Here is a 9953-nt window from a genome sequence, read left to right as displayed (position 1 = left end):
CTGTGCCATTCTTCTGTAACTGTCGTTTTATGTAGTGTGCATTGCAATGAAATACAACTCATAACAAGTGAACCTTACCAACTTCTTAGACTGCAGTCGAAAATACAACCTTCTTAACTTTTCTCCTCTTTTTGACATAAATCACTGGTCTCAAACGCAAGGCCCGGGGGACAAATTTGGCCCGCCAAATCATTTTACGTGGCCCGCGAAAGCAAATCAAGCATGTCAACTTCTATAATGCTTGCTGAAATCTGTAGCAAAATTTAAAATTGTCATTTGAAATAAATGACAGATAGTGTGAACATTTTCTTGTTCCGTTCGTACAGTAACTTGAAAAACTATTATTCTTGACTTCTGATTTCAAATCTAGGTATGCATCATCTTGTTTTGTACTGTATATGTAATAAAATGAGGTGAATACACAGTTATATGGTTTCAAAATGGTTTCTAAATGAGTTTGACACCCTTGGCATAAATTGTCAGTTTATTGTCTGCGAGTAAGCACAATGCCAAGACTGCGTAAAAATGTTTATTTTACAAAATGCTGTAAACAGAGCTTTCAATATAGTTATTTTCTAGGAGCTGTGGAGATGATGATGAGTCTTTTAAGAGGTGTCTGCACCTTTATGGTACAGATTCAAATCATCAGAGTACTGTAAATTCGGTGTCTACGATCTGATAGGCACTCAGAAATGTGAGCAGAGAGAATGAAACACCTCAGAGGCAGCCGGCTGGGGGAAGAGGCAAGTGCATATGGGGAGGCTACTGAAAACAGGAAGCTCCTCTGTTTACAGTTTGGGCATCCTGGCTGCATTGAGGCGCATGGAGACGCAGGAAGCGCCAGCCGCGTAACGCATCTCCCTCAGCATGCCGCTCCACTGCTTCTTGTCGTTCTCGTACCTAAAGCAGGAGCGAGAGGACAGTCGCAGCTCGGTACAATCAGATCTTGCTCAACGTGCTGCCTAAAATGAAGACTTACTGCCATACGTCGGTGACCTCTGTGGGAGCCACCTCCTTGTTCTCCATTTCAATCATGGCGAAACCACCCACAGCGTACAGGGTGCCACCGGTACTCACTAAGTTGACAGAGCTCCTCTCCTGGGGGAATTCCGCAAAAGGCTCCCACCTGGTGACAATCAAGCAGGGGATAAGTTCAAGCACTAAAGACATGACACACATATCGTTTAACATAATACCTACTTGTTTGTTGCAAAGTTGTACGCTTCACAGGAAGCAGTGAGGCCTCCCTCATTCACTCCACCAGCCACGACGATCTTGCCATCATGGATGACGGTCCCAAACATTGCTCTGGCTGTTTTCATAGCAGCCAACTCCCTCCACTCTGACTGCTTGTGGTTGTACACAAACATCTTGTTGAGGGCTTTGCTGTAGAGAATAAGGAAATGTGAAGGCAAAAGACATTGTTTGTGATTGCTATTTTTGGTTAATCATGTCAGTTTGCATGGTTGGGCAAAAACTACCTAATGACTGATTTCCATGGAACTTTGTATAGGGGTAGATTGAAATACAAAACATATTGGTGAGGATCCAAATAAAAGGGTCAATACAATCATTTTTAAGTGCACTCTAATTACCATTTACCATTTTTAGTTTTTGTAGTTACAGTCCACTTATATTGGGCTCCAGTAGTGCAGTGACCAACCAGGCTGAAGTAAAAGGGTATAGCCTTGTACATAATGATTTTATGATGACAATTATTATTATTATTATTAATAATGTTTTTTTTTTCATTTTTATTATCAGTTTGACTAACGGTGGACTGTGAATGAAGGGCTCCATACATGAAGTCCTTGCATATGAACCATATGCTGTCTTTTTTTTATGATAGAAAACTATTTCTCCTCGACTGTGTATGTATCTTTTCAGCTGCTGAGTTTCACTTGGCGCGAAGGAATTTACTGTAGGTTCTTTAAGCACCCTTGACAAGCAAAATTTAACACTGACACATTGCGATGGCTGCTTCACACATACAGTGTACCGGTACATTTATTTTTCCACTGGGACTGACACCTGTTTATCACTCGTTGTGCTCGATTGATGGTTGAATACGCAGATACAGAGTTTGCGTTTCATCCTGAGGCGCTTGAAGTCCTCTGCCCAAAAAAAAACCCTTATCTTGTGAGTCTCTCTGTCATGGCCTGGGTTTTTGGCCTTTGGTTAATGCATTCTCTCCAGTCTACCCTAGTTGAGCGTGGGTGCGGTCTCTCAGCTGCAGCACCTGCAATCCGTCTGACCACCTGTCTTCAATCAGCACTTGTTGGTATTTAATTTCGGCTCCAAACAAGGGAAGGTGCCGGAGTATTGTTCTTGTGCTGTCTAGCTGCTTGCCATTCTCGTGTTGACTCGATTGCAACCAAGGTCGTCGTTCCAGTAGAACTTAAGGTTTGTGTAGTTAAGTTCTACTGTGATTTTGTGTTTATGTTTTTGTAAATTGCTCTGCGGTTACCCACCTTCCACTGGGCACTGTCACCCGTCTTTTGGTTAGCGAACTAGACTCACTGGTTCTTGCTTTCGCGTTAGTGTTCCATATTTGTATCTTTTCTTTACTGTTATTGTGCTGTAATAAAGCCTGTGTCACTGCTCTCAAACCCTTCTGTCTGTGTAGTGATCCATCCCTGGCTGTAAGGCCAACCATAACACTCTCTATCTGCTGCATTACAGCTAAATTTAGTCCTTCTCAAAGAAATTCATCTTTGCTATCACAAACTTTATTCACATTCCATGAGCTCCGATTATATGATGAGCAGTAGTCTGTTAGGATGATGTAGAACAAACAGCTGTATCTTGTGACAGTGGACGTCTCTTTTCCCTTTCTTTTTTGCTCGAGCATTGGCTGTCTCTCCCACTTTCTCTCTCGCAGACACACGTACACCCACACATATACACACACGCACACGACTCACTTGTCATCTGTCTTGCCGCCAACACAGTAGATCAGACCCTTGTGGGAAACAACAGCATGCCCATGGATCTTGAGAGGAAGCTTCTTAGTCTCACTCCACTTCATCTTCCTGGACGAAGAATAGGAGAGTTTTAAAATGATATCCTCCTGGCAAATGTCACTGGAGACTATGTACCGTATTTTCTGGACTATAAGACGCGACTTTTCTCCTAGATTTTGAACCCTGCGGCTTATAGTCCGGTGCGGCGGTGGATTTTACTTCCACCGCTCGGGACGCTCTAACCGGAATGATAGTACAATTCAATACAATACAGTTCCCATTGACTGGATGTGACTGCAGGTGGAGGAGTTCAATAGGAGAGGGCTCCATGCACTAGGTTATTGCATTAGGTGCTGTAATGATTGGGTTTTACGTTTTCCTAGAGGTCCGTGAAGTGCACATGAATGCGATTGGCTGATGTTACGTCTGTTCTGTTGTTTCGATGTGAAATGCTATTGTTGATTCAGCACGTCATGTGTTAGATTGGCTGACTTTAACATAAAACAAAAGTGCAGATGTAGAATATAGTAGAACAATAGATGGAGTCTGGTGGACATTAGCTGACAAACTGGAGCGGCAGTCGGCAGCGAAATGAAGATAAGTACTGTTTATTTTCTCTTTTCTGTTTTAATCAGCAACGTTGCTGCAGTGTTAAAAGGCACTGTTAGGAAAGAATTTGCTCAGGTACATACATGTACATTTACAGTTCATAATCGTTCTGTAAATGCAGTAAATATAAGTTTTCAACATACATAGGTGCGGCTTATATAAAGGTGCGGCTTATTTAAGGTTTTTTCCAAACTGTTCTAACAATAGAGTGGGTGCGGCTTGTAGCCCCGAAAATACGGTATGTTTTGTTGGATTTGACTGCAGCGTTCAATATGGTGGATCGCGGTTTTCTTTTGGCTCATTTGCAGCACCAAGCGGTAGGGTTTGGAATCGGTTGAATTTTGACGATTCCGATTCCGGTACCTCGATTCGATTCCGGTTCCGAAGAATTCAGTTTTGTTTTTTTTGTTGTTGTTTTTATTTTGGGGGTGGATGTACACTTCTACTGTTTATGAATTTTCCTCTGATCTTCCTCAAGAAAAGAAAATACAATAATGCAGCTTATAGCATGATACTTAACACCCATTAACCCGAAAAAAAGTGTGCAAATAAAAAGAAAAACCTGCGTTCGATGTGGGCTTTAAACATATTTCATTTCTTTTATATATTTACCCGATTGTGTGGTCCGTATCACTTGGATGAGGGTTGGACTCGGAGCTGGCGACCCCACCTCACTATCGGCATTGTGAGCATGCGTGCGCATGCAAGCACACTAAGCATTGATAGGAGTCCATAGGACGTCTCGACTGGGAGGAAGGAATTTCAGACCGCCGGTAGGTCGATGCCAAGAGTCAAAGACCGAACACTCTAAGAATTCTACCCCATGTAAACGGAGGTGTTTAATCATATTGGACGTGCAACCTCCTTTCCAGATTATATTGTTACATGTTGCACTGAGCAGCTTGGTCTTTTTTTTTTAAGTGCAGCCACACTGTTGACCTGTGTCGAACATCCATAATTACCACACCCCACGAGCATTATCCTGTTGTCTTCGATGCTGTCTGTGTGTTGTCGGAGTGGTGTGATCAGTTTGGATACACTATAATAGTTTGGCCCGGACACCCCTTTGCATTTGGTCCATTGACCCTAACATGTTGAATGGGCGGGCGCTGCGGAACAGTTAGTTCCGTGAATGGCTACGTGAAATAAAGCCTATAGTATTGGACCTCGTCGTAGCAGAACTCTCTTTTATATCCGCACAAGACAACAGTCCTCACTTGCTGCGCGTCGGACACATATTTCCTATTGGCTGTACTTTGCTAGTGTCTGTCACAGACTATTGCTACTTTGTTTGTTTTGGGCAGCTTCCTCCGCGCGACGGATTAGAATATTAAAATGTGGCACAGGCATTTTAAAAGCTGAACGATTCTGGGAGAACCGAAGTACTAGTCCCGGTTCCATTCGGTTCCCGGTGCCCAACCCTACCAAGTGGGCATTAATGGAAGCACTCTAGAGTGCCAACAGTCTCGAATTTGGGTTTTAAATTGGACAGTGATCTTAAATTGGACCAGCAAATCAGTGCTGTTGTTAGGTCCAGCTTGTTTCATCTTAGACAACTGGCTAAGGTAAAGCCCCTCCTTTCTCACCAGCACTTAAACAGTAATCCATGCCTTGGTTACATTTCAGATAGATTACTGTAATGCACTTTATTTTGGAGTCGGCCAGTGCTCTCTCAAGAGTCTCCAATTGGTCCAAAACGCTGCTGCTCGCCTCCTAACGTCAGCTCGGAACATGGAGCACATAGCACCAATTCTGGCCTCCCTTCACTGGCTCCCCGTGCATTTTAGGGTTAATTTTAAGATGCTTCTTTTTGTTTACAAGTCTTTTAAATGGCCTCGCCCCGGCGTACCTCTCCAAGCTCCTCCAGTCCTACGCACCATCCCAGTGCCTTAGGTCTGCAGACCAGGCGCTGCTCAAGGTGCCGAGGACTACGCGGTGTCTCAGAGAGGGTCGAGCCTTTTCGGCTGCTGGTCCTTCCCTTTGGAATGACCTCCCATTGGATGTGAGGCATGCCCCCCCTCTCTGTCCATTTTTAAAACCCGTTTGAAGACGCATTCCCTTTCTTTGGCTTTTGATTTGACGTGAGACCGACGGTTTTCTGCTATTTTCTCGTGTCTATTGCATATAGAATTTTATGTTTTGATTTATTGCTTTCTCTTGTTGTATCATTGCTATTTTGTTATTGTAATGTAAAGTGCTTTGTTACAGCTGTAGCTGTTATGAAATATATAATATACAGTGTGTATATATATATATATATATATATATATATAAGTTGTATTGTGCTCTCTTATGAGGACATGTGAATTAAATAAATGACCTCAATCTATTCTCATCAATACTACAGTATACCGGAAAAGGATTATGGTTAGAAAGATAAAAAGAGAGGAAGCAACAATTCTACTTACTCGATGTCATAGCACATGACAGTGTCCAGTGACTCATTAGTCTGCAGGTCTTTTCCAGCCACAGCAAACAGCAAGTTGTCGCTCTCGCCGATGCTGAAAAGGCATCTCGGAGAGGGCATGGGTGGAAGGGCGACCCACTCAGAGGCAAGTGGATCCAACTAAAGGGAAATGTGTCTGGGTGAACTTTATACTTTCTAAAACATTTTGTGAGTTTACATGCCTTGATCTCTATTAAGGCATGGAAAGAAAACCTCTACCAATGGCTTGACTTCATTTATAGCATGAGGGGCACCCTGTAAGTCACACTAATCACGTTTTCTACATTTTCGTTAGAAAATGTGTGCGTAAGCCAATAATAGTCATCACTAGACACCTTGCAAATGTCCCTTTGGGCAATTGAAAAGGATGATGTTAGAGCCATATGATTTCACACTGAGATGGTGCCATATTTTGGAACCTCTATCCAACCACATCTGAATATACATGTATACAAATATTTCTGTTGGACTATACTGAGAAAAAATATAGTATTTTTGATGCACAATTGTATTACTGTGAATGTCTCTCTGCCTTCAAACAATCCCATTTCATTGGCTAAATCCATACACATAACCCAACTGCTAGCAATATGTAAAGTTAAACTGCAAAAATAGAGCATGTTGTCTCAAGAAGCTGCCTACCAAGTAGAAATAACATTGCAGAGGGACATCCTTGTTTTCCTCATCCACAAACAGCCCTCCGATGATGTAGAGCTGGTTCTTCTGTGACGTCAGGCTGACATGGTTGCGTGGCACCTGCTCCGACATGGCCGCCAGAAAGCATTCGTTCTCGTTCACGTCGTACGCCACCGCCGCAGAGTCGTTCACCATCAGGATGAAGTCCCGCGTGTACATTCCGTGCCTACGATTGTCGTTCAAAAAGCCAGGGAAAGGGCTATCCTCCTCCTCCTCGCTTCCTTCTTTAGTAGCCCCTTCCTTTTTCTTGGGCTTCTCTGGAAGTTTCCCTTTGAATGCATCTCTGATAACCTGAATTGTCTTCTGGAGTTCCGGGTCCGCCTTGATTATCTCATCAGTCTCCACTTTCTCTTTGAAGTACTTCTCAGGCAGCAGACGGAAGCGGATGCAGTTGAAAGCGTCTTTGAGGACCTTGACACGCTTATCCTTGTCATGGCGAACCCAGGCCATGACTGATTCAAACACCACCTCCTCCTTCTCCACATTCAGCGAATCTCCACCAATGATGGCAAAAAGCTCGTGGGCGGCGAGTCTGAGGAACTCCTGGTCTTTATGTAGTAGCTCAAAGTGGTCGGCGATAAAGTTGCGAGCGGCGATGGCAAGCCGGGGACAGCTGAGCACGAGGCCCATCCTGAAGATTGCCATGCAGTTGCCCACAGAGATCTTCTTCTGCAGGTAATTGACACAAACAGTGAAAACTGAGGGGATCTGGAATTTGTTTGCGACAGCGATGATATCCTGGACGTTGTCATCTGTGAGGTCAATCTCAGCAGAGTAGAGGTACTGAATGATCATGTCCAGGACTGTGGGATTGACATCCTCCAGGACCACTTCTTTGGTGTTCTCCACCTCCTTCCCATCTTCTGTAAAGAAGATCTCCCTGAAGTAAGGGCTACAGGCGGCCATGATCAGACGATGGCAGGGGAGGCTGCGGTCGCCAACCTTCAAGGTGCAATCGACAAACTTGTTCTCATTAAGCAGCTCCTTCAGACCATCCTGCAGCAGAGTGCTCTGAAACAGGCGCAGCTCCTCCTTGATGGCATTGGGGTCCATGATGGTGGGGAAACGTTGAATGAGCAGAGGGGATCTGTTGAGAAAGGATGGAGGTGTCGAGCACAGGTCCTTTAGACAGTCAGTTCTGGCTGGAAAGGACAGTAGTGAGAAAAGGGTGGCAGTGTGAAGCCCCTGCAATTGAATCCAGCCACCCCTCTAAATATAGCAGCCCCTGCCTACCTCATCTCCCCAGGAATCCGCCAGCGCCAAATCACTGCGCAGCACCGGCCTTGCACTGGCCAGCAGCTGCTGTCTCAGACAGAAAGAAGCAACTGGTTGTTGAGGGTATGCCATCATGATTCAGCTCGTCAAGTGTCGCAAGGCCAGATTAGAATAAAGACAATAGTGTCAGAACCCTGGAATAGCTTGACTCCAGCATTACTGAGGATATATTTATAGCTGCCGCTGTCACATACAAAATAGGGATGGGAATCAAAGGTTACCTCACTGTATGAAATTTTGACTGTGACAATATCTGGTTTAAGCAGTACAGAAGGTGGGGAAAAAATATAATTTCTCATGTGATATGGCTAAGGCCCCTCCTTAGAAACAGTCATCCATGCCTTTGTTACATCTGGGCTAGATTACTGTAATGCACTTTATTTTGGAGTCAGCCAATCCTCTCTCAAATGTCTCCAGTTGGTCCAAAACGCTGCTGCTCGCCTCCTAACTGGAGCTTCGAAGATGAAGCACATAACCCCAATTCTGGTCTCCCAGGGTATATTTTAAGGTGCTTCTTTTTGTTTACACATCTTTACCTCTGTACCTCCCCGAGCTCCTCCACTCCTACGCACCTTCCCGCGGCCTCAGGTCTGCGGACCAGGCGCTACTCGGGGTGCCGAGGACTAAGGGGTGCACCAGAGGGGATGTGACTTTTTCTGTTGCTGGTTTTCCCTTTGGAATGACCTCCCATTTGATGTTAGGCAAGTCCCCTCTCTGTCCATTTTTAAAACCCGTTTGAAAACGCATTTCTATTCTTTGACTTTTGATTCGACGTGAGACTGACAGTTTTCTGCTGTTTACCGGTGTCTATTGCATATAGTATTTTGTGTTCATTTATTGCTTTCACTTGTTATATTATTGCTAGTTTGTTGTTGTATGTAAAGTGCTTTGTTACAGCTGTAGCTGTTGTGAAATGTGCTATGTAAATAAAGTTGTGTTATATCTTTTCAGTCATAAGAAAAGAGTGTTAAACATGGTTTCATTTGAATATACAGTAAATATCTGATAGCAGTGTATTGATACTCACTCGTGGCCGACAAATTAATACGATACATCACAGTATCAATGATTGAATGATGAATTGTCGTGCCCGTTATACAAATCATGTAATTAAACTATTCATATTTTGTCTACTTGGACGCCTCCCTGGTGAGGTTTTCCGGGCATATCCCACTGGCAGGAGACCCCAGGGATGACCCAGGACACGCTCGAGAGACTATGTCTTCCGGCTGGCTTGGGAACGCCCTGGGATCCCTTGGGAATAGCTGGAAGAAGTGGCTGGGGAGAGGTAGAGTGAAGTCTGGGCTGCTCCCACGACCTTACCCAGGGTAAGCGGAAGAGGATGGATGGATGGATGGAACTATTGGTCTATTCAATTTACATATATAACATCTTTGAGCTACACAAGCACTGCACCTAAAGTGTAATTCCATTAAAACCCATTGTCAATGCGGTTGTTTTCATTGCTGTTTATTCATTGGAATGATTATGCAAATACAACTCGATTTATCGAACTTTTTGTGGATTGGTAAGAAGAAACCCAGCCGAAAGAACATCTCGTACTCTTTTTATGCCAACCCAGGTAGCATTTTCTTTATATTCTTAGTGAATAATGTGGGGGTCATAATAACAAAAAATCTGGCGCGTGTGAGGTGGGTATCTATGGAAGTGCTGCTATTGGAAATTAAAAGTAGGAATCAGATCAAATTAAAATCTAGCAATTGTCCTTTTGCAAAATAATGTGCTGATGACGTTTAACAAGAACAAGAACTGGTCCTTATGTATGAAAAACAAATCACTGACAAATCAATAATATGTGCTGTAACGATTGCTCATCACAACGCATTAAAATGTGATCACCAAAGTCCATGCAAAAGTTTCAACTGACAACTAACCACAATTTGGGTGAGACAGATGACAAAGTTTTCTAAAAATGGAGCAGTGCAATTGGGGTGCAGCAGCTG

The 9953-nt window shown here is 43.7% G+C and overlaps 1 protein-coding gene across 1 annotated transcript; it reads right to left on the bottom strand.

Annotated features, from left to right (window-relative positions):
• Positions 1-534: 534 nt before the first annotated feature.
• On the bottom strand, positions 535-7842 carry LOC147153438 (kelch-like protein 41b). The gene is made up of 6 exons (XM_086044302.1): positions 6661-7842; positions 5981-6138; positions 2925-3032; positions 1201-1386; positions 980-1126; positions 535-900 (listed from the first exon to the last, which is right to left on the bottom strand). The coding sequence occupies exons 1-6, from the start codon at positions 7765-7767 to the stop codon at positions 789-791; spliced, it is 1818 nt and encodes a 605-aa protein (XP_085900428.1). The 5' UTR covers positions 7768-7842; the 3' UTR covers positions 535-788.
• Between the last annotated feature and the right edge of the window lie 2111 nt (positions 7843-9953).

The sequence above is a fragment of the Filicampus tigris genome, chromosome 1 (genome assembly GCF_054856515.1).
Source record: "Filicampus tigris isolate MCC_2025a chromosome 1, RoL_Ftig_1.0, whole genome shotgun sequence".
Lineage (NCBI taxonomy): Eukaryota > Metazoa > Chordata > Actinopteri > Syngnathiformes > Syngnathidae > Filicampus > Filicampus tigris.
Note: the sequence above shows the minus strand (reverse complement) of the source record. Positions and strands in the feature narration are given on the sequence as shown.

Excerpts from the sequence above, each read along its gene's own strand:
- LOC147153438 (XM_086044302.1), bottom strand. The coding sequence starts at position 7,767 with ATGGACCCCAATGCCATCAAGGAGGAGCTGCGCCTGTTTCAGAGCACT. Across the intron at positions 6,139-6,660 it reads TGCAATGTTATTTCTACTTG|TTGGATCCACTTGCCTCTGA; the intron begins GTAGGCAGCTTC and ends ATTTCCCTTTAG. Across the intron at positions 901-979 it reads GAGGTCACCGACGTATGGCA|GTACGAGAACGACAAGAAGC; the intron begins GTAAGTCTTCAT and ends CTCCTGCTTTAG.